Source organism: Nannobrachium achirus, assembly GCF_963921795.1.
Source record: "Nannobrachium achirus genome assembly, chromosome: 24".
NCBI classification, from domain to species: domain Eukaryota; kingdom Metazoa; phylum Chordata; class Actinopteri; order Myctophiformes; family Myctophidae; genus Nannobrachium; species Nannobrachium achirus.
The window spans coordinates 4,043,414-4,068,646 of NC_137831.1; the positions used below are offsets into that span (position 1 = coordinate 4,043,414).

Here is a 25,233-nt window from a genome sequence, read left to right on the forward strand (position 1 = left end):
AGCTGACCTAGTTATTTTAGTTTTGCTCATGTAAAGTGGTAAAGATCAGGCTCAAGTTTAATTCCTTCTCTGTGAACTAACCGTGCAGTCATCTTAGTAGATGTGATTTAATGCTTTATAAATGTGTTTTTGGTGTAGGCCTAAAACAGGCATGTGGTTCCCAAACTGTTTAACTCCAGACCCAAACAATAAATCATATAGACCCAAACTATAGTGAAAATAGCAGATCTACAAGCTCTTCGCTTCGCGCCACTTTGTGAGATTTGGCTATTTTAGATTTTAGATGTCTTTTTTATTTATTCATAACATTACCTAGAAAAATCATTGATTTCCTTTTTTTTATTCATGAAAAATGCTGCTTTTTTGGGATGTTTTGGGGAAATGTTTTGAAAATCATAGACATTTATAGACCCAAACTGGTGAAAATAGCAGATCTACACCTGTTTGCTGTCCTGACCTAAACACGGAAGTCTATGGACTTTCTTAGATTTTTTTATTGTATTCATTCATGACATTACTTAGAAAAAATGATTCACTTTTTTTTTTTTTCATTCATGAAAAATGCAGCTTTTTTGGAGAATGTTTTGAGAAGGTGTTTTGAAATAATTATTAATTGTAGGGGGAAAACATTAAGGGACCCTAAAAACAGTCCACATTCCACTTGCCATCACGGTGATTAGACGCTAGATGGCGGTAGTTGCCCGTTGGCTGCTCTAGCTGTCAGTCAGTTGACAGGCAGTCTGTTATTAATTTAGAACATAGTTACAGTAACCAAGGAGTCTCCTCCTCTTTCTGACTGATGAATCACTTGTTGCGTAAAAGGATGACAATCCATGTTGTATCATAGGTTAAAGGGTTAGTGGTGAAATATTAGGCAACATTTATCCTACTTTGCATATTTAGATTATTTTAATGCAAAGCACTGATTAAATATGATGTAATTATTATCCTATATTAGGTTAAACAAGGAACACAATTGAAATCATCCCCTTTTTGACATGAACACACGCATAGCCGAATTATTATAACCCAATACAATTATTTTGAAATGGACCAAGTAGTATCCTTTTGTATTTTTATTTGATGCCAATCCTCATGTAATTTTACTTGCACCTACAAGCTAGCCTACACTCTCAACCATGAGTCTAAAACAAACCTGTAGGTTACAGCCTTTTTTATTTTACTTTTAGGCCTAAGCTTTGGCCATTGGCCAAACCTGTGTTCTATCTGTCTGTCATCCAATGTTATATGAGTTTAAAATGATCTCAGATTAAACAAGCCTTTCGTGAGCTTATCCTTTTAGTTGGCCTTGCACCAGTGAACTGTTAGCCTATACTGTCATGAAATTGTACCCTTTTCTATGTGTGCAAACTTAAATCAATCAATCAATCAATCAATCAATCAATCAAACAAACAAACAAACAAACAAACAAACAAACAAACAAACAAACAAACAAACAAACAAATCTAAAACAAAACGTTGTGTGATGAGAAAACAAACATAGGCCTATATCCACGTACAAACTCAACCGAATCCACAAAATCAGTTGTAAAATTGTTTTAACTTTAAACTTTACAACCAGTGGTGTAAAGTAAATAAGTACATTTACTTAAGTAGACTACTGTAGTAGTGTGCTTAAGTATACTCGTTTTGAGTTATTTGTAGGCCTACTTTACATGAGTATTTCCAATACTTTTACTCCTACTCCACTACATGATGTACATGATGTACGAGATGTCGTCTACATCTCGGATCCAAATATTGTTACTCCAATACAATTATTTGAAAACTTGAGTCACTAGTTACTTTGTAGGTATAAATTATAGCTAATATTATAAAACATATAGCCTACATTAACGACTATGTTATAGTCTACCTATAGGCTATTTGAAAATAGCCGATCTACAAGCTCACAGCGCATCACGGTGCAATGCATTGTGAGCTTGTAGATCTGCTATTTTCAAAATTTTGTACTTTTACTTTTGGTACATTTTGATGCCAACTCTTTTAGAATTTCAGACGTTTACATGTAACAGACGGGGGGGTAGGCCTATTTCTACATTGCCGTAGGCCTATTGATACTTTTACTTAAGTAACACATGTGAATACTTTTTCCACCACTGTTTACAACTTTGTTTATGTGTGTGTCTATGACACTGTAACTCCTCGGAAAGCGCTGCCACACCCAAGTGGACGCGCCCCTGTGCGTGCGCGCAGTGCGCATGGATTGGAGAGCTAAAAAGTTGAGTTGAAATTGGACACCAAGTGCCTGTGTCTGCCTTTCCTCTACGCTTAGACAGGACAGCAGCAGCATAGCACCGCTAACACACTGCTGAAACGCATGTATTTAGCTTTATAGAGCGCTTGGTTTTAGGAAAACTTAGTATTTAGGCCTATTAATACGGACTATCTTGCGTAAACGACTTATTGGGAACATTGTGTAGCCACAGATAAAGTCGCCATGAAGTTGTGTTTAAGGATCGCCCTGCTCCTCTGCCTGGCTGGTTGGACAGTCACGCAAGGTGAGATTTATTTTTATTTTGGTTTCCACCCCAACCTATATTTGGTCTCTCTCAGCCAACTGTGAACAATAGGCCTATGCATTGTAACCGCAAACTATTATGAGAAGACGTTATGTGAGGTTATATAGGCTAATAGTCCTCAAAGCCTGATGTAAACGTTACTGTAACTTTGAGATTGTACAAAGGGAAACAAAAGGTCAATTTCTTTCCATTTGTAGCCTACAATCTCCCAAGTTATAAATGGGTTATTAACACTAGGCAGATTTCACCAGCATGTGCTGCACAGTCAGACACACTGTGCAAAAGTTCCCCTACAACAGATAACAGCGTTCTTTTACATAATCCACTAAAGGAAATGTAAACTGGGATTACTTTGTGAAGAGGTATTTGTAGAAATACATTGTAGAGCTTCTTGGATGCCTAATTAACTCATCCTGTGGCCTGTTTTCCCTTCGTGCAAACTAGGCAGCGTTCCAATTTGGGCTGGAAGACCTTTCAATCTGTAGGCCTGCAGCAGGGTCCCCAAATTATTGTGGGGGGTCCCCAGATGATTAGCTTAATGTGCAACATTGTTTTCTCACTCAACAGTAAACAAACCATCTTAAAGTTTTAAGTGTACAGAGGGTATCTAAACATTTCGATTGACAATTTAAGGCCTTTTTTATATCTCTAAAATGACAAATTGAACATATTGGCCAAATTATCAAATATTAGAGTCTGAAATTGTGAAAAATAGCAGATTTACATGCTCACAACGACATGCCCACAACAAAGGTGTTGTGAGCATGTAGATCTGCTATTTTCACAATAGAACCGTGCTATACAGAATGTAATGTCTCAACTCGTGCTCGTCAGAGTGGGGGGTCCCCCAGTTAAAATATGATTATTTTGGGGGTCACGGCCTGACAAGGTTGAGAACCACTGGCCTACAGTAGCAGGGGTCTTCAACGTCTTTCAGCCCAAGGACCCCCTATTAGCTGAGAGAGAGAGAGCAAGGCTTTGTGAGCTTGTAGATCTGCTATCCTTAGCTAAAGTTCTCCTCAGAATATGGGAGGCTGTGGTTCAACGTGGTTAATGTAAAATAAATAAATCATATCACACAAAGATTTGGTGGCCCCCCCTTTAGTAACTCTGAGGACCCCCTAGGGGTCCCGGGCACCCTGTTGAAGACCCCTGCTGGATAGAGTTATTTGACCTATACTTGAGAGAAATGCACCAAATGAAGTGCATTTCTCACACTACCTTCTCAAATGCCAGCAGTCCCTAGAGTATAGCCTATAGCCTACTCTAGCTAATATAGAGAACTGCCAGAAATGTACAATAGAATAGATTGATTGATTGATTGATTGATTGATTGATTGATTGATTGATTGATTGATTGATTGATTGATTGATTGAATGATTGATTGAATAATTTTATTAGAAGTGTGTGTAGTTTCATGACAGTGCAGTTCACTGGTACAAGGTCAACTAAAAAGATATACGCTCAAGAAAGCCATCTCAACTGAAATTTTCAGTTGAGATCCTTAAAGAGCCTCATATTAAAATGATTGAGCTCAGGTTAAACTGGCACACACTGAAGAGAGTGACACCTCGGGCAGGGGGCATTAAGGGGTGGGTGGGGTGGGGGTTGGCATGACTTCCCTTGTGAGCATGAGTCATAATGCCATCACGAGTCATAAACTACCGTGCCAAGTGACTCCCTGTCAGCTTTTGGGGCCACTATGTTTTTGTCACCTACTGTACTGTCACGCAGGGAAGTCACAAGGGGGGGGGGGATTGGGACTGAGTTACTAGGGCCCAAGATGGAGTGGGGCCTTAGTTATTTTATACTTTAGCTATTGAAAAAATAGCAAATCTACAAGCTTGTAGATCTGCTATTTTTGAAAAGTCGAGAAAATGCGTTCAAATCTTTGAATATATGTATTTTTTAAGCGAACATTTGTGACTCACTCTGTGCCGCGTTGTGAGCTTGTATATCTGCTATTTTTCAATAGTTAAAGCACCAAATAATGTGTAATAATGCGTTCCCAGTCTAAATGGGTTAACCCTTTCACACCGGATGCCCATTCTACAAAAGCCCTCTGCATCAGTCTAGTTCTCAGACTTTCTCATGGCAAGGATGCCCCCAAAATGATGTGTATGTATTTGGCCATGGACCCCCATCTGAATATAGGTTTTGTTCCAGGGACAAAACACAAATGTGATCTTCTGAAGATATGTGTTTAAAAAAAGAAAAATAATGATTCAACCGTTTTTTAGCAGATGTACAAGCTCGCACTGCGGCACAAAGTGACGCGCTGTGAGCTTGTTTATCTGCTATATCTTTAGAGAACAGCGGTCAGTGGTTCTCGAAAATAGCAGATATACAAGCTCACAGCGTATAGTTCAAAAAATCTCTAACCCCATAGCGCAGGGGTGCCCACACCTTTTGGACGCGAGATCTACTTTTATACCCATCAAAAATGTTTTAGCTGAGGGCCTGAGGGGGGCTTTGGAATAGCAGCACTGGCGTTACATTTTAGACAAACACACTTACTGTAAGGGGGAAATAAATGGGAAATACTGGGGGAAATGTCTTCATCCCATTCTGTATGGAAGTGGTAGGTTTTGGGGTTCTTTGTAATGCTACTGACTCTTGAACAAAGTATTGCATTGGAGGTTTGCCTACTTTAGAAGCCATGAAGGGAGCTGACAGGCCCTTCATGTTGACATATTCTTTTTATATTTTAATGATATATTTTTAGAGGCATGTCATGTGGTCTACCTGCACACCCTTGGTGATCTACTGGTAAATGGTGCATTTATATAGCGCTTTTATCCAAGGCGCTTTACATAGATTGTGCATTACATTCACCCATTCACACACACATTCATACACCGGTGGTGGAGGAAACCCAACCTGCTCACCGGGAGCAATTAGGGGTTCAGAGTCTTGCTCAAGGACTCTTCGACATTAACTCAGGGGGAGCCTGGATTTGAACTGGGAACCCTTCGTGAACCCTTTGTGCTCTAATAACGGTTTCTCTACCCCTGAGCTATGCCGCCCTACTGGTATATCACTATCTACCTTTTGGGCACCCGGCCCTGCCATAGCGTCTCAAAACGGATGTTCCTCTCTGGTCTTGTGTGTGATTGGTTTAGTTGGTACAGTCCAGAGGCTGCTGGAGTGAAGAGGAAACCACAGGCCTGTTAAACCAGAACCAGATGGCACATCATGCAGGCTTTACTTTTTTATTTTCTCCTCCTTTTTTCCCTTTCGTCTGACAGAAGGGCCTCAGAAACCAGAAGCAGAACAGATGAAAGTGTGTCTTTGCCTTTCAGGTTGATATGAGATACAGGGTGGAAGCATTAGGCTATGGCAGGGTTCTCCAATAGGCGGCCCGCGGGCCATTTGCGGCCAGCGGGGGGCTACTGTCTGGCCCCCACCGACCCCAGTAATAATGGTGGTATAAGAGCAGCAACAACACTAGTATATCGTCGTTGTCTGGTGGAAATCTCGCATCTCCAAATGTGTACGTTCTTTCGCAAATCATACAAGGTCGTCGCACAAAAGTGGTGAAAACAGCTACAAGCACACAACGCCTCGCGGTGCGAGGCGTTGTGTGCTTGTGTGCCTGTATTCACTAGTTTAAATCATTTTTAAAATGATAAATTCAAAACGAACGGTTTTGGACATACAAGATTTTCACTCGGCGACGACGAAAACTGTCACTGGAGTAGTGGGAACGCCACCGTCGCCCCCTACAATGTTGTGGCCCTCGGCTTGGTACCCTAGACATGATTCAATGTTGTGGCCCTCGGCTTGGTACCCTAGACATAATTCAATGTTGTGGCCCTCGACTTGGTACCCTAGACATCATTCGATGTTGTGGCCCTCGGCTTGGTACCCTAGACATAATTCAATGTTGTGGCCCTCGGCTTGGTACCCTAGACATAATTCGATGTTGTGGCCCTCGGCTTGGTACCCTAGACATAATTCGATGTTGTGGCCCTCGGCTTGGTACCCTAGACATAATTCAATGTTGTGGCCCTCGACTTGGTACCCTAGACATAATTCGATGTTGTGGCCCTCGGCTTGGTACCCTAGACATAATTCAATGTTGTGGCCCTCGGCTTGGTACCCTAGACATAATTCGATGTTGTGGCCCTCGGCTTGGTACCCTAGACATAATTCGATGTTGTGGCCCTCGGCTTGGTACCCTAGACATAATTCAATGTTGTGGCCCTCGGCTTGGTACCCTAGACATAATTCGATGTTGTGGCCCTCGGCTTGGTACCCTAGACATAATTCAATGTTGTGGCCCTCGGCTTGGTACCCTATAATTCCGCCCTTGGGGAAAACTAATTGGGGAACCCTGGGCTATGGAGTAAAATATTACAATTTAGCTTCAACCCCAGAGCCCTATTCTGCGGTGGAGTGGGGAACATTAAAGCCATACTGTGTAAGATGACCAACTAGTGGTCATTAGCCCTATAGCAAACCGCGGTCGCGTCCGCGTCTTTCGGACGTTTTTCGTACCTTCAGACCCCCGCGTCTGCCTCCACCTCGCTGAGATCTATCTTTTAAGGGATCCCTTGTTCCTGTGCGTTCAGTAATTCCAGAGATACGGACTCCTTCACCCTGCCTGGTAGGCGAAATTACCTAGAGAAGGGATGGTACAAGCGGGCGACAACAAATATGGCTGCCATAGCGACCCCACTTCAAGATGCGCTGTGATTGGCCGGCAGTTGTATAACCCTCGCTGTGATTGGCCGGTAGTGTGATGACGCAATTTTGGCGCGAGATCCGGTCCACGGCAAGGATCTCAGTTTACATATAGAGAAGGCTTTACAGGCTGAAATTCACGGCGCGGATCTTCTAAAACTTTTGTGATTTAATAGTTAGGAGAATTTTAAGATTTGTTTTATAAAAAAAGTTACATAGTACAACTTTAACCAAAAAAATAGCCAATCTACAAGCTCATAATGCGTCACCAGCCAGCGTGCTGTGAGCTTATATAGCCTTAGAGGTTAGATATTCTAGATTTTGGTGTTGAAGGAGAAAGCAGTGTTAGTGTTTAAGTTCAATCTTAGGCCAAGGCTACACGGAGCTGGATATTTGTGAATCTAGACATTTTTTGGTGCTGTTGGGGCTTGTAGCCACACGAAGCCGGATATTTTGGCAGTGAATCTGGATATTTTTCAATCCGGATAAATAAGTGGAGACACTGAAAAATATCCGCTTCCCTGGATCTGTGTAGTCATGATACCCGGATATCTCTGAAGACTTTACTGTGTGTGTGCTTGTTAGACCTAGATATCTTTGTCGTGTGGACATAGATATTTTTCTATGTGGATATCTGAAAAACCAGGATATCTGAAAAATCCAGCTCCGTGTAGCCATGGCCTTAGTTCAATCTTAGTTCCCAAACCTTTCAGGCCATGATGCCCCCAAAATAACCATATTTGAACTGGGGACCCCCCTCCCTCCCCCCTACCCTGACAACTAAAGCACCTGGATTTGTAGGAGTTGAGGCATTGCATTTAGTTCCAGATGAATACGTGCGAGGCGTTGTGAGCTTGTAGATCGCCTAATTTCACAAAGTTTGACAATTTGGCCAATTTGGTATTAAAAAGCCACTTGTATCTCTAGAAATAGATACCCTGCAGATACCCTGTATTCACTTATACTGCATGTTGGTTTGTTTACTATTGAGTGAGAAAACAATGTTGCACATTAAAGGACAACTTCTACACAGAGAGGGCAATTCCTTCAACATAAAATGCTGCATAAAAGTTCAGGAGAGTTTTTGGACAAGGCAATTGTCTTGAATGCTGCCTTCAGGTATGGCATGGAAAGAGGGGCGCATTTTGCATTTCTTTCACCATAGTGAAAACTGCATTCATGGTCTGGAGAGAGGGCACTTATTATTACAGATAGGGATGGGTATCGTTAAGATTTTAGCGATTCCGATTCCGATTCCGGTTCTGCTTATCGATCCGGTTCCTTATCGATTCTCTTATCGATTCTCAGCCCCCTCGCCATGCAGGGGGCTGGTCAGAAATAGTGGCCAATGGTCTTTTCTACCTCCTCCACTCCTTATTCTCCTCCTGTCATTTTCTTCTTTTTCTAGTTTTTATTTATATTTTTCACCCAAAAAAGCTCAATCCAACGTCCCGTTTTTGCAGTGCTCAGAATGTGAAGGCACAACTTATTTTTTTTACAGTGTAGCCCTAATATGGATATAATATTGATGCCAGCTGATCATTCACTGAAAGGCCTAAAGTTAAAAATACATACTACTATAGCCTATATTTGTAATTGCTGTGCCATTGCTGCTATGTCTGTGTCACTGTTAGAGCTGCATGATTATGGCAAAAACTTTATTTTAAAATTATGGCTACATATTGAGATAATTTATTTCAAATATTATTTCAAATATTATTATTGAATAAATATTGTTTTAAAACGATTGTCTTAAAAGCTAAAATAAATAAGGTTGCATTTGTTGTTTTCAAGGTGAGAAATTTACCTTATGTCACAGTAGTCTGACTCTAGTCTATTCCTTTCAAATATTTAAGGGCAAAATATTACCTCATGACACTGTTCCTGTTGTTTGGGTTGTAAAACCTCTGTAAGGGACTTAAAATGTTAAATAATACATTTCTGTTGCTTAATGTACTTTGTGAAACTATCGGAGGATACTATAACGACTTTTAACGGGCTTCACCTGGACATGCATTGATTAATCCAGCGTGCGGACAGACACACAACGACACCACGCAAAGTGAACTGACTTTTTTTTTTTCAACAACAGAGAAACGGGAGGTGGTTTTCCTTTGAAACTGGCTAAAATAAAGGGACATTTAGGCTATAGGATGGCTTTTTCTGTACCTTGCAGCCTTGCAAGAGCTTTTGCAAAGCTGTTGCTTTCTGTTAAATGAAAGTGAAAGTAAACTCCTTCTGCATGGACCGTCTGGAGGCAGGAAAGCCTGGTGACACGATGCTTTTTTTTTTCTCTTCTTCTTTTTTGAGACGACATTGACAGACACAGGATTATGGAATATATCCGTACATTGCAAAGGTAACCAGCACCATCTGTATTATGTAGGCTGCCACTATAAAGTAGACTGTCTGCTACTTGTTATGTTTGCTTTAGTTAGTCACAGGACCAGAGCATCAGACAACATGTTGGCTGCTTCTAAACAAGGCAGCGCGTCGCGTGTGTGACGTGATGTCATCGCGCATATGCAGGAATCGATAGCAGAATCGTTAAGGACATTGGCTAACGATTCCATGGAACCGAACCACGGGCAACCGGTTCTCAACAAGAACCGGTTTTCGATACCCATCCCTAATTACAGATGGATAAAAGGGCAGGGGCTCAAGCCCCCTTTCATGTCTATGTGTGCACGTGGCTGAGCAGCAGTGTGGGCAGACAGCTATGGTTACCATGGTTACAACAGTGTGACTCAACACCAAACAAGCTGAACGTATCATCTCTCCATAGAGACGTCACCCAGACACAAATAATCGCCTGTGTCTTTTTTTTTTAAAGTTAGTCAGAAAACAGAAAAACACAGAACCAAAACAAACCATATGAGATTTCTTAATCATTTTCGCCAAAAAATAGTTTATAACAATATATGACTGTTGAGGTACACATAGCGCTGTGTGTCAGTTATGAAACATTGGAGGATTAAATGACTTTAGGCCAGTTTGTGTTGTGACTTAGGCAATTTAAACCTGGCTTAAGTAAGTGACTTAATTCAGACTTTTTGTCTAAGTCACGTTGGGCCTGATTCATCACGCACTTTATGGCCAAATTACACCCATATTTTGATCTTACTGGCATTTAGGACAATTCCCAAGTTAGGGGTCAGATTCAGCAATGTTCTTTTGTCTGGGATTTTGAAAGGATTTTGAAGTTCTGAGTCTTTGACTCAGGCAACATAATATTGTCTGTACTGTAGGTCACACTCTATACTATACTACAGGAGTGGAAACAGCATGATCTTTTTTCAATAAGGATTTAGGCAATTTTACAAGAGGTGGCCATGTGTCATGAAGAACTGATTTACTCTCCTCAAAAAGGTCAATTATTAGGCCATTATTATAACAAGGTGACACATACTGTATAGTAAGAAGTAGGGGTGTAACGATACATTTTAATAGCGATTCGATACATATCACGATACATGGACGACGATACGATACATGGACGATATTGGTTCATTCATGGCGATACGATACGATTCGATTAAATGATTTAAAATCGATATAGTAACTATTTAGCAAAGACATTAAATCTGTGTGAAAGGTGTTTTTCTTCTTACAAATGCTATATACAATGCACAAGTAGGTAGTATCGATACAATCGATTCTTTGCATTGCCGATTCGATACGATACAAAATAAAACGATACGATTCGATTTTAGCTGTTTTCATTTCGATCTACTTCGATTTTTCAAGTTAAAAAACAATATTTCGATGCAGTTACTATATTGTTACACCCCTAGTAAGAAGCAAATAACTGAGATGATTCCAGTCCGGTCAGAGAATACCAGAAGAGTTGCTGGAAAAGAAACTCGCCTGGGCTGATGGTTTATGCCTTTTGATTGATTGATTGATGGAGGTATTAATTAGAAGTTTTGATAGGAAAAGGTACAGTTTCATCGACAGTAGGCTACAGTTCACTGATAGGTCAACTAAAAGGAAATTTAAGGCAAGGCTATTTGTTATTTTGCATTGAGATCCTTAATATCCTGATATACCTCTGTAAACTATGTCGGTTAAACCTAACCTTATTTCCTATAACCTTAACCTCAGTAAAACGGTGCCAAAACCTAACCCTATTCCTAATCTTAACCTCAGAAAGATATCCGTTAATCCTAAAGTTATTTCTAACCTTATTCTCAGCAAAACAAACACAAGAATACAAATCTTGGCGAGTAACTTTCCGGTGACTCTAGCGGTTGTTACCCCTGCAGACAGAGTCCTCACACTCACACAGACCGAACATCATGTCATTGTGTTCCTTAAGAACAAAGGGACAGCCGAGCGTTACATTACGCCACCGGGGTTTTAAGGGCTGTGGCTTTGGAAAGCACGCGGTTGGTTGGTTGGTGAAATGCAGCGGTTGCTTAGTTGGAAATCCCTTTTTCTACGCAGGCCAGAATCCAGATATAATAGATCTGCTCTGTGGTGCCCTTAGACCAGCCAGGCAACATGCAGTATGCTGGTGGTGGTTGAAAGAAGCCCATATCCTCTGGAATGGAGTCAGGACAGTTTAGCCTCCGTGAGAGAGCTGAGTCTGCATTTCTGTATTACCCATTAAGAACTGAGGCCGATTCAGTACGAATGCTCTTCTGCGTTGTGAGCATGTAGATCTGCTATTTTCACAATAGAACCGTGTTATACAAAATGTAATGCCTCAACTCTTAGTGCTCGTCAGGGTGGGGGGGGGGTCCCCAGTTCAAATATGATTATTTTGGGGGTCGCGGACTGAAAAGGTTGAGAACCACTGCTCTAAATCAGTGGTTCACAAGCGTCTCCCCAAAATGATATATTTGCCTGCAGACCCGCCCATCTGAAAATGTTGTGTAGTTGTTGGGTCACTGGTTTTATCACACCTGGACTGTTGCTCTGTCATTTGGTCTAATGCTGCTGAGAAACACATGAAGACACTTCAAATGGCTCAGTCAGAATAGAGCAGCCCGATTGGTTCTTAATTGTTCTTTCCGTACCGGTGTAGGTGAGACGCATAACCAATTATTATGGTTAACCGACGTCACAGAGGTGAAATTAAAATAAAGTCTTTTGATGTTCATGCATAATGCTGTGTGGACTCCTTTCATGGACAGATATTATTTTCAGGTTTCTGTCATGAACATTATACCATCTGGTCATCTGGAGGTGCCAAACCACAACCAGAATAGTATGATGATGATGAGAACTGTACTTCATAGTAGGGCATTAACGAAAAAGTCCACAAGTCGTATCCTCTTTGGATCTAGTCAGAAACTTAGCCTAGTTGAGAACTTCACAATTAAAGTAGGTGACACTGTGATAGAAAGAAAAAACCACATCTGCTACCTGGGTTGCATCCTGGAGGCTAACCTATCCAGTGAAAAAATGACCACCAAGGTAATCAATAAAGTCAATCAACGAATTCGCTTCTTGCAAAGAGTTGCCCCACTGATCAATATTAAATCCCGAAAGACACTAGGAGGTGCTCTTATTGGGCCCCTCATTGATTACGGAGTCCTTGTCTGGTATCGCGACGCCCCAGCTGCCTTAAAGCTAAAGCTCCAAACAGCCCAAAACAAACTAATTAGGGTTGTGCTTGGTCTCCCTCCTCTGACCCACCTAACCGAGCATCACCACGAAAGCGTGGGGTGGCTCAAAGTAGCTGACAGAGTACAGCATCTTGCAATGGGCCTGGTGTACAAGATACACTACACCTCCAAGATTCCCATGTACCTGACAAACTACTTCTTAAAGGTCAAGGATGTTCACGATCATAACACCAGAGGCAGCTCCACTAATCATCATCAGCGTAGATTTAACACTAAACAAGGCGCTAACTCGTTCTCCTGCTATACCATCAACATGTGGAACGCCCTTCCACATGCCCTAAAGGAGAGCAAATCCCTAGCCTCCTTCAAAATTGGTATGAAAAGTCACCTTCAGACAGCAGCTACCCGTGACTTGTAAATAGACTAAGCCCCCATGCCCCCCCCCCCTTTTCTTTGTATTCTGCCTTTTGTATTTGATGTTATGCTTTTGAAACTGATATTATCCTAGATAAAGTACTATGTTCTATCCGTCTGTCTTTCAATGTTATATGAGATACTTAAAGTGTGGTTCCTGTGGAAATAAGCCTCGGCTTTCTAGGATCTCCTTTTAGTTGACCTTGTACCAGTGATTTGTACTGTCATGAAACTGTACTTTTTTCTATTGCAAACTTCTAATAAATTCTTCAATCAATCAATCAGTCGACTCAGTCGACTTCATTACACAAGTCGACTCCCACCAGAGAATGTCGAAAGTCGAAGTTGAAAAAAAAAATAATAATAATAATAATATCGCGAGGCGTTGTGAGCATGCAGATCGGCTATTTTCACAATTTCTGCCTCTATATATTTGACAATTTGGACAATGTTTAATTTGTCATTTTAGAGGTGTTAAAAAGTCCTTAAATTGTCACTTTAGAAATGTGCAGATACCCTCTATACACTTAAACTGTATGTTGGTTTGTTTACAGTTGAGTGAGAAAACAATGTTTCACATTAAGTTAATCATCTGGGCGGGGACCCCCCAAAATAATTGGGGGGTCGTGTGTGATGTGATGACGTCATCAATCGATAAAGTCAACTTCAAATCAACTTTTTACTGAGTCCAGGTGACTTGCAAAAATCACAAGTAATTAATGCCCCCTACTTCATAGAGCTTTTTCTACTTGGAATATGCTCCCTATGAATCTAAGACATAACAGAAGCACATTTTCTTTTAAAAGGTTACTCAAACATCAATTGATGAGTCCTTCATATGTGTAACCTTTTTTTTTTCCATCTTATTTTTATTTATGTATTTCGTGAAAACACTGTATTGGTTATTGTTGTCTCTGTTTTTATATGCAGAGCGATTTCACTGTTTTTGCTGTTAACTGGACAATTTTCACTATTGTCTGTATTTTACTGTATCAATTTTGTGTGGACCCCAGGAAGGGCTGTCACAATTATTACATAATCGTCTAATTGCAATTATTTGACATAATTGCAATTAATTTGTGATAATTGTTTACATGTTGAAAAATGTTTATATATGTTCAATCATTTAAAAAAATTGTAGAAATAGCAGATCTACAAGCTCACAACGTGTCGCGATGTGACGCGTTGTGAGCATGTACAGTAGATCGGTTATTTTCTATAACAATGTTCTTTTTAAAGTGCAAAGTTGTCAAATATGTCCTTAATTTCTTTGTATATGTAGGTGTGTCATATCGCAACTATTTGACTGACAATTAATCGTCATGTAAAATGTCATAATCGTGACAGCCCTACATAGCGACCTCTTTGTGGAAGCTTATGGGGATCCGAATAAAGAATAATAAAGAATAAAGGATGGATTTTTACTTGCCATTCATTATTTTATACTAACGATAACATCTTTCTCATCCCTACAGACTTTGGGTTAGACTTGTCCGATGCCCTCGGCGATGATGGTAAGTGAGTTGACCTTTCTCTCTGTACTTAGTCTGCTCTTTTCCCCCTCTACACCAGAAGTCTTTGACGAAAATAGACGATCTACAAGCTCACAACGCCTCGCAGAGCGAGGCGTTGTGAGCTTGTAGATCTGCTATTTTTGGCTAAAGTTCTCCGAGTATGGACGCTAGGATTCAAGTGGTTAATATAAAAAAGGAGAATTGATTTCAAATGTTGTTTATGTCTCTCTCTCTCTCTCTCTCTCTGTGTGTGTGTGTGTGTGTGTGTGTGTGTGTGTGTGTGTGTGTGTGTGTGTGTGTGTGTGCGTGCGTGCGTGCGTGCGTGCGTGCGTGCGTGCGTGCGTGCGTGCGTGCGTGCGTGCGTGTGCGTGTGCGTGCGCGTGCGTGTGCGTGCGTGTGTGTGTGTGTCTTTTCCTCAGATCCCAAGCCTACTATCAAGCCTCCAGAGAAACCCAAAGTCAACGGTAAGCAAAATGCATCTCTCCTACCTTTTACCTCCACATACACATAAAGACAACATGCTAATGCTATACTGTAGCTCAGACCACCCACATTGATGTGTATTTGGCTGCGGAAGCTTCTCTCTCCTCTCCTGTATGCATGGGGTTAGACTAGAGGCTCTGGACACCTTATCGACCCTGCTTATTGAGCGTTTTCTAATATGTTGTGAAAAGATGTGAGATGACACATTCTGAACAGAACTGGTATCTTTTATTATTGGCCAGTTGTTGTGACTGTGAGTTTGTGGCTGACCGCCATCTATGAAGATGACAATTGACAAAAGTAACAAATATAATAATTAAAACAATAATTCGTTAGTGTGCAATAAGAGTGTTAAATGGCTTTATATTATGAATAGTACTGTAATCATTCTTGGTCGCATCTTGTCTTGATTGTTTAAACATGACATCATGGGCCGCTATGCTGGATAACAAGCTCGATAAACCCAAAGCTGATCGATACCGGGTACTCAATAAATCTGTTATCGGAAACCTCCACCGGCTGTCAGTCAGTCTGTCTGTCAGTCTGTCAGTCACACGTCACACTTTTGCCCTTCTCATATTCCCGCCACCGTTGCCCCCATCCATGCCAGAATTTGCACACACACTCCTTGCCTGCCAAACCACTACCTCCACCCCTCAATTCTCACATGGCCATCTGCTAGCGTCACCATGAGGCCGATTCTTGTAAAACACATTTTTGGACACTGCTCCTACAAATTCTGCCCTAAAATCACGCAAATCGGTACACACTTGGTCTACACTCATGTCTTCAACATGAATCTGTCCCATATAGCGCCACCATCAGGCAGATTTTTTCAAACACATTTTTGGACACTGCTCCTACACATTTTGCCCTAAAATCACGCTGCGACCTGACGGTCGCTTACCTCCCGATTAGGGAGTCTTAAGCCCGTATCAGAGTGTACGGTGGAGAGCTATCCACCGCAAATTTGAGGTGGAAAGCTTTCCACCTCAAGTCAGAAAATAAGTGCAGGACATCATAGTCACTCACGCTGGAGTCCTGTACACCGTGACTGACTGGTCTAGATCGACCAATCAGTGAACGGGGTGTAGAGCCTGTCTGTCTGATAGTAAAAACAGAGAGATGTGTTGGGACTTGCGGTGTAAAGCTCTCCACCGCGAGGAATGATGTAACGTTGTAGTTTCCTGACTCAAAAAGACTCGAAAAGACTACACCGCGGTGTAAAGCCTTCCACCGCCCAGGCGACTATGATGCCGGCTTTACTGGTAGAGCTACCCTTGTTTTGAGCTCCATCCCTACTTGTCTCACTGCAGAAATCTCAAATGTTCAAATCAGGGGTCATCGCCATGCTGGCTTGTGGTGGACACTGTGGTGGTGCCACTGACATAGAAAAAGAGCTGACAATAATATTACCAGAAACACATAGGGGCCTTTTTCCACCAAAAGAACCTTGGTTCAAGAACCAGTGCCGTTCAAAGCTTGTGGAACCTTTGTTCGTTCTTGCTAACTGGCCACGAACCGGACCGGCCTGCGTTTCCACCAGATTGAAGCAGATTGAACCAGAGGAACCAAGGATTTTCTGGTTCCCGTTCGGAACCAACTTTTACAGTTCGGAACCAACTCCGGTTCTCGGTGGAAAAGCTCAACTCTGGTTCATCCCATAGGCGGGAGAAAGAACTAGAACTGGTTCTTTGCCGGGTCCATTTGGTTCTCTCTCTAAAAATAGTATAGAGTGAGCTTGCTTTGATACACAGAGAGAGAGAGAGGAGTTCGCCTGCGAACGTTCGCTAAATTCGAAACAAGAGCGAATTATTCGTAAATTCGCTATTTGCAAATTCGCCCCCGCTGTGTAAAGACCTTTACACTATGATGAGAATAGGAACATTATAACATCTAGAATGTTCCACAGACACATGTTGATGACCCCTGGATCAACTAAATCTTAGTGGTCAAAGAGTGTGTTTTGACCTGAACCAGTGGCTGTTGTTGTCATACACATAAAAATAAGCGACTGAACTCCTTGACCAAAAAGACTAACAGAAATCCTGCTTTTAGAAGTGAGCGAATCGCCCAAAGCACACAGAGATACACACACACACACACACAGGCTCTGCACGTCAGATTATGAGACTTATACACACACACACACACACACACACACACACACACGCGCGCACACACACACACACACACACACACACACACACACACACACACACACACACACACACACACACACACACACACACACACACACACACACACACACACACACACCCCAGAATGGGCTAAAAATGATTCACGGCAGAGGATTGTCTTGCATGAGGCATTGTGTGTAGGTTGTGATCATGGCTTTACATCTGAACTAACCTGTTGTTCATTCATTACATCTCAACTAACCTGTTATCCATTGCTTTCACAGCTGGAGGTGGAGGAGGAGGAGACTTAAACCTCCTGGATGCCTTTGGACCAGGTACGGACGTATGGTATAAACTAGGGGTTTTCAAAGTGGGTGACGGGGCACCCTGGGGTGCCGTGACGGCCGTGACGGCAGTCCAGGGGTGCTGCGAGATCATTTGATAATATTTTGAATTTATTTGGGCACTTGAAAAAATATTAAACTTGAAGTACAATGTTTTTACCAACATGGCTATTATCTCAACGTTTTCCTCGTAACATAATCATTAAATTATCGTCACTGTCGGGCAGAAACCTCGTATCTCCAAGTTTCAAATGTGTACGTCTTTTGGTAAAGCAAAGCCCTGCTTCATCATACAAGACAAAACTAGTGAAAACAGCAGATCTACAAGCACACAACGCCTCACATCGCGAGGCGTTGTGTGCTTGTAGATCTGCTGTGCTTGTAGATCTGCTGTTTTCACTAGTTTAGTACATTTTATAGATGATAAATACAAAATGAACGGTTTTGGACATACAAGGTTTCCACCCGACAACGACGATATGCTATAAATATAAGGTGCTGGGAGTGAAAATTATAACGTAGGGCCTCGAATTAAAAAAAGTATTTATGGTGTGCCCTGAGACAAAAATGTCTGGGAACCCCTGGTATAAACCACCACCTCTTTTTGAAAAATCACATCAATTTGAGCAAGTCTTCGCATAATATATATATTATATATTATATTGACCCGATTCTATAGAGCAAGTCTAGGCAACCTTAGGCACGGTGCCAACATTGGCACAGGGCAGGGTGATCACTGGCACACTGGCAGAAGATATTATATTTTAAAATCTAATCGTTTTAAACGTGGTCAATTAAATTAAGTCACCTAATTTGCTACAAAGTACATCCTGCACATAATTCTACCTTCATTAAAACCCTGGACTCTGACTGTGGAGGAGTCGGGGAGAAACGTAGGTGGGTTTTATTGCTCTGACAAATCAAATGTCGTCCGAATTTTGATGGCGTGTCATTAAAATGAATACATGACACACTGACTATCTGGAAACTAAAAACATGGCACTTCATTTCAAAAAGGTTGCTGACCCCTGCATATTAGAGGGTATGCGCATGCATAAAGTGAATGGCATATCGAGTGGCAAATCGAGTGGCAAAGTGAGTTCAACGTCGTTTAATGCAGTCAGATAGGACTTTTCTGTGTGGATGTTTGGGCTGTCAAGGACGGAAAGTAGTTTTTTGCCACTCAGTAGGCGTTCCCGCATAACTTCCGGGTATGATGATGATGTCACACGCACACCCTCTATAAATGTCTCCTAAATCCTAACAGGTTTCTGAAAGAACCTATGTCAGTGGTGTTTAAAACTTTTCATGTCCAAGGACCCCCAAAATTACATGTATTTGGCCACAGACCCCCATCTCAAAATATTTCGTTCCAGGGACCACCCCAGAAGCAACATTTGAGTTACAAAGGTTCACACATACACATCACGATTTGCAAAAAGTTTCACGACTTTTCAAAAAAATAGCAGATCTACGCGAGCTTGTAGATCTGCTATTTTTCAATAGTTAAATAGTTCAATTATAAAATAATTCAAGGTCTTAAAGTAAATGTAAAGCGACACATGCTGTCCAGAGGTGTAAATGGGTTCATTTGGTCCCTTATTTATTCCTAAACAAACTCTTTCTCTCCTTCAGAAGAACCGGAGAAGCCTAAGAAGCCAGCAGCTGGTGATAACGGTAAGCAAGACAACACACATTATTACTCTGAAACTCTACTCGTTTTGATCTGGTTTCAGTCATGGCCTTTTGAATGTAATTCCATTTAGCTTTAGTCATATTTTAGTCATTTGACATGTTTTAGTTTTAGTCTTAATTTTAGTCGACTAAATATCATAAGACTTTAGTCGACAGTTGATAATATGGATGTGATGACTTTATGGATGACTTTATCCATCATAAATGTTAATTTATGTTAACAATTTCTTTTTTTTTTACATCAAGGATTCATATTTTAGATTATAATCAGAGAAAAGAAAAGATGAGTGTTTTCATTTACTGCTTTCTGTTGTTATAGTGATTTTAGTATTTTGATTTCAGTGGGTGGGGGCATGCGTACAAGTGGTTATATGTCTTTTTAGACACAATATGCCGTCGATTTCTTTATTACTATTTACAGTAACACTTCTAGCCCCCATAAGTCACATCCAACCATGGAAGATTGCGGTGCATCTTGGGAATGGGCTTGTTGTGTCTAAAAAGGCATATTTAGCCACTACGCATGCCTCCATCAGCCACTGAAGTCAAAAATTTTAAACTCGCTAAATCGATACAAAACATTTGAACTCTCATCTCTTCTTTTCTCTAAATTACAATCTAAAATATGAACTCTTGTCGTAAAAAAACAAAATCTCCTTTAAGGACTTGTCACCCCAGGAAATCAAATCCAGGGTGTCAAATGTTGCCAGTCGATCGATGACCAGAATTGTTTTAATATCCCGAAAAGTCGTTAATGTTTCACCATTAATCTGCGTTGGTTCATAGATAACAACGACATGGGATTTGATCTTGCGGATGCTCTGGGTCCAGGTAATGTGGCCACTGACAGACAGGTGGCGCTGTGTGGAGTATGTTCTAGCGGCTTGGTGCTTCGTCCCTCCCTGATCAATGGCGTCTGCACAGTGTTGCCATGTCTGCTTATTACAAGCCACTTTATCAGGCTTGTTTTTTCTGTAAAGTGGCTTGTATGTAAATATGGGTGGTGGGTTAATTGTTACTGGGCTTGTTGCTAAAGCGTAGTTGCTTATTTGGGCTTGTTTCTAAAGTGTTGATTGATCCTAAATGTTGTTTGAACCAGTGGTAGGTGTGTGTGTGTGTGTGTGTGTGTGTGTGTGTGTGTGTGTGTGTGTGTGTGTGTGTGTGTGTGTGTGTGTGTGTGCGTGTGCGTGTGCGTGGGTGCCTGGCTTTGGGTCTGTCGTCCTACCCGCCTCGTGGGTGTGGCACTCTGGGGATTGTCTATAACCTGTCCAATCAGATTCCTTCTTCCAATCTAATGCTGATTGTTCTACATTTCTCCCCAATCACGCCTCGCAGTGCGAGGTGTGGAGGGCTTGTAGGGTCAAACTAAATGTGATGCCCCAACTCCTACAATTCCAAGTGTTTGTCAGAGTTGTGGGGGTCCCCAGTTCAAATATGATTATTTATTTTAGAGGGTTGAGGCACTAAAACGTTTGGAGGGTCAACCTCATGTCTGCTCTCATGGGAGTTGGACAGCCCTTCCTCTCACCTGCCAGTGAGTGAGGGAGGAGTTTCACAGGGAGGGTGTAACACAGATCCACTCCCTCTCTGCTGAAACAAAGTCCGACCCAACCTGTACAACAGCAGAGATCATGTACTGTACCCTCCTCCCTAACCTAACCGGCTGCACGGATTAAAGTTCTCAGACACCACCACGTCACGACTGATTTCAGTCATTTCAATCTACAAGCTCGTACAAGCTTGTAGATCGGCTATTTTTGTGAGGAAGGTTTTTAGAGGGAAAAGAAGAGCAGACTAAAGTATTTGACGTTCAAGTGATTACATGTCTGAAAACACACATTACTCCAACATGACCACAGTTCTGTCAAACAAGTCTAAGCTGTCTAAGAAATCTATGAACATTTCTATACAACATGTAGTGGGGGTCCCTGCTTCCTCTCTCTCTCAGCTAAGGGGTCCCTGGCCTGAAATCGTTGAAGACCCCTGCTCTATTGTTGGGTGATTTTGGTGATTGTTCTCCTTCAGTCTGTCTGCTGCCTGCCTATACTCGTCGCTGTGAAGTAAACCTGCTGTATTTACCAATTGACCGTTTGTTATTGTATCCTGCAGATCCCAACCCCAAACCTGACCCACCGGCCGTCGTCCCACCCAAGAGTGGAGGAGGTGAGTCTGTTCTGGATTATCTTCTGTTTTCAGTGTCCCTTGAAATGCGTTACCTTCATAACCCACTGTTGAAATGCGTTACCTTCATACACCACTGTTGAAGTGCATTACCTTCATAACCCACTGTTGAAATGCATTAGCTTCATACACCACTGTTGAAATGCATTAGCTTCATACACCACTGTTGAAGTGCATTACCTTCATAACCCACTGTTGAAATGCATTAGCTTCATACACCACTGTTGAAATGCATTAGCTTCATACACCACTGTTGAAATGCATTAGCTTCATACACCACTGTTGAAATGCATTAGCTTCATACACCACTGTTGAAATGCATTAGCTTCATACACCACTGTTGAAATGCATTAGCTTCATACACCACTGTTGAAATGCATTAGCTTCATACACCACTGTTGAAATGCATTAGCTTCATACACCACTGTTGAAATGCATTACCTTCATACACCACTGTTGAAATGCATTAGCTTCATACACCACTGTTGAAATGCATTAGCTTCATACACCACTGTTGAAATGCATTACCTTCATACACCACTGTTGAAATGCATTAGCTTCATACACCACTGTTGAAATGCATTAGCTTCATACACCACTGTTGAAATGCATTAGCTTCATACACCACTGTTGAAATGCATTACCTTCATACACCACTGTTGAAATGCATTAGCTTCATACACCACTGTTGAAATGCATTAGCTTCATACACCACTGTTGAAATGCATTAGCTTCATACACCACTGTTGAAATGCATTACCTTCATACACCACTGTTGAAATGCATTAGCTTCATACACCACTGTTGAAATGCATTAGCTTCATACACCACTGTTGAAATGCATTAGCTTCATACACCACTGTTGAAATGCATTAGCTTCATACACCACTGTTGCAAACAAACGCAAGAGATGAGAATCACATTGACTCGACTTTACTTTACAAACCACACAGAATATCGATACAAACGGCACACAGACGCACAACTCCAATGTGGAACCTAACTTCCAGGAGGGGTTAAAGGACAACTTTGTTTTTTTACATCAAGGGTTCATAATTAGAGAAAAGAAAAGATAAAAATGTTTTCATTTACGTCTTTCTATTGTTTTAGCGATTTTAGTATTGTGATTTCAGTGGTTGGGGGCATGCGTACAAGTGACTAAATATGTTATTTTTATTTCTTTGTTACTATTTACACCAGCCCCCATAAGTCACATCTGCCCATGAAAGATTGCAGTGCATCTTGGGAAGGGGCTTATTGTGTCTAAAAAATACATAATTAGCCTCTTATGTATTGTAGCCTCTCATGCATGCCCCCATCCTGCATGCAACTCAAAATTGTTAAAATCAATAAAATGATAGAAAGAAGTAAATGAAAACATTTTAACACTCATCTTTTCTTTTCTCTAATGACTATCTAAAATATGAACCCTTGCTGTAAAAAAACAAAGTTGTTCTTTAAATCATGGAGAAATATGGGAGGTGCTACGAGGCTGTGACCGCAACACATTTGTTTTGCCTCATCACTGTGAATGAATGTGATGAAGACTCAGATTTGCAGACTTGCAGTTTCAGTGAGAAATAAGGGTTCACATGAAAGCTAATCCAATCATCAGCACTCACACATAGTAATGTAACACTTTTTAATAACACACGGCAGCAACAGAACCCTCCTCAGCATTTGTGACATGTGGCTGTGAACAGGGGCGTCACAAGGTGGGGAAAAGTGGGACTGAGTTACTAGGGCTCAAGGTGGATGAGGGGGCCTTAATTATTGTATACTTTAGCTATTGAAAAATAGCAGATCTACAAGCTCACAGAGCTTGTAGATCTTCTATTTGTGAAAAGACGTGAAAATGTGTGCAAATCTTTGAATATATGTATTTTTTAAGCGAACATTTGTAACTCAAATTTTGCATCTGGGGGGGTCCCTGCCTGGAACTAAATATTTTGTAACCTCGCCCACCAGGCTTTCAGAGAGAGAGCCTGGTGTTCGTTCACAACAGCCCGTTTGGTTTCCGCCCAACGCGGAAACCACTATAAGAAGCGGCGTCGCTCTGATTTGGTTCCCTCCGTTTGTTTCCCCAATCCCTTTTAAAATGCTCGAGTAGCCTAGTGTAGTCTTTCCAGTCGCTACGAGTTGGACTAAAAAAAAATGCATATACCAAACAATTTTTTCAAAAGCAAAACTACTCCGCATCAAGGAGTTTATCAGGTAGGCCTTAAAAGTATGTCCTTGAGTGCAGGGGAATTATTTTGGGTTAAAACTGTTTCCGGTGGATAGTTCCGGCCAAATTGTAGTCCTTTGAGTACTACAACATGACGTTTTGTGGTTTCCGCTCCAGACCGGTTACAAACCCGAAAAGTGAAGTGATCCCAGACTAAATATTTTGAGATGGGGGTCCGTGGCCAAATACATATAATTTTGGGGGTCCTGGAGCACCACTGACATAGAAACAGACTTGCACAAATCTTCAAAATTTTTCAAAAATAGCAGATCTACAAGCTTGCAGCACGCAAGCACACAAGTACCCAGGGCCCAGAATTTGGTGCGTCACCCCTGGGTGTGAAGTCTACTTGGTTATAACTGTATGCAAGTCACAGACAGAAGTGGGTGAACTTGCTTGACTCCTCTGATTGGCTTTTTAGCAGGGTTAATAGTAAAATAAATATGAATTAATCATTACATACTTTATGAAGTCAATCAATAATTAAGGGTGGTTGGTCTGTCATTAAGGAGATGGGGGGTTTAAAAAAAGAGACCACACACCAATAAATTGATGATCCCATACGTATAGTTTACTACAGTGTAGTATAGTTTTTTCAGTTTTTTAGCCTCTGTTTTCAACTATATTTGACAGTTAAAGGGATATTCCACTTTCAACAGGGAGCAGTGGAAGGGCCTCTCTCCACATACACACCCATTGTAACTTCAAACTTCATTTTAACCATGAGAGATTCATTAAAAACACCCATTATTTTTTCTGGTGACTCATAATACCCTCCTAATACGTGAGCAGGTCGTGTTTTTTCGATAACTTTTTTTCATTTATTTTTAATAATTATTTGGGAAAATGGAAAAAATTAAATACAAAAAAGAAAAAATATTACAAATAAACGAAGAAGGTTATCTAAAAAACACAGCCTGCTCACGTATTAGGAGGGTAATATGAGTCACCAGAATCAAGCTAATTAAAAACTGTTCAGGGTGTTCATAAAAGCCTGATTAGGCGATAGCATTACCAAACGTTGTTTTGAAAGTGAAATATCCCTTTAAGTGGGTTCATAGGTTTATAGGTTAAGTATATGTGTTGTTCCCCCCGTCCTCTTATTACACTGGCCTGGGGCGCATTCTGCAGAAAGAGAGGAGGAGGAGAAAAAGAGAAAAACACAGGAAAAGACAAAGAAGACTTGACCTGGACAACAACAACTCAGTCACTCTGTCAGTCAGTCACAACAGGAGGGAGTAGCAACTAAATAAGGCTAGGTTTAGACATAGTTTTACTGAGGTTACGGGTTTTGACCTGGGGAGAGCGTCTTGTATTCCTGTCAAGACCCTCTCTTACACCAGAGCTGTGTGAGGTTGGTAAACAAGACCCTCTCTTACACCAGAGCTGTGGTTGGTTGGTAAACAAGACTCTCTCTTACACCAGAGCTG

General features: G+C 41.3%; 1 protein-coding gene across 1 annotated transcript in view; it reads left to right on the forward strand.

The window, feature by feature from the left end:
* Positions 1-2,462: 2,462 nt before the first annotated feature.
* Positions 2,463-25,233, forward strand: part of cd99 (CD99 molecule) — a gene marked incomplete at its 5' end in the record, with an annotated part of 44,818 nt that continues 22,047 nt past the window's right edge. The window contains 6 exons of the mRNA XM_080754931.1: positions 2,463-2,523; positions 14,694-14,732; positions 15,152-15,196; positions 17,641-17,691; positions 19,336-19,377; positions 21,505-21,558. Of these exons, the coding sequence (XP_080611057.1) occupies positions 2,463-2,523; positions 14,694-14,732; positions 15,152-15,196; positions 17,641-17,691; positions 19,336-19,377; positions 21,505-21,558 (292 nt within the window). The remainder of the gene's footprint in view (positions 2,524-14,693; positions 14,733-15,151; positions 15,197-17,640; positions 17,692-19,335; positions 19,378-21,504; positions 21,559-25,233) is intronic.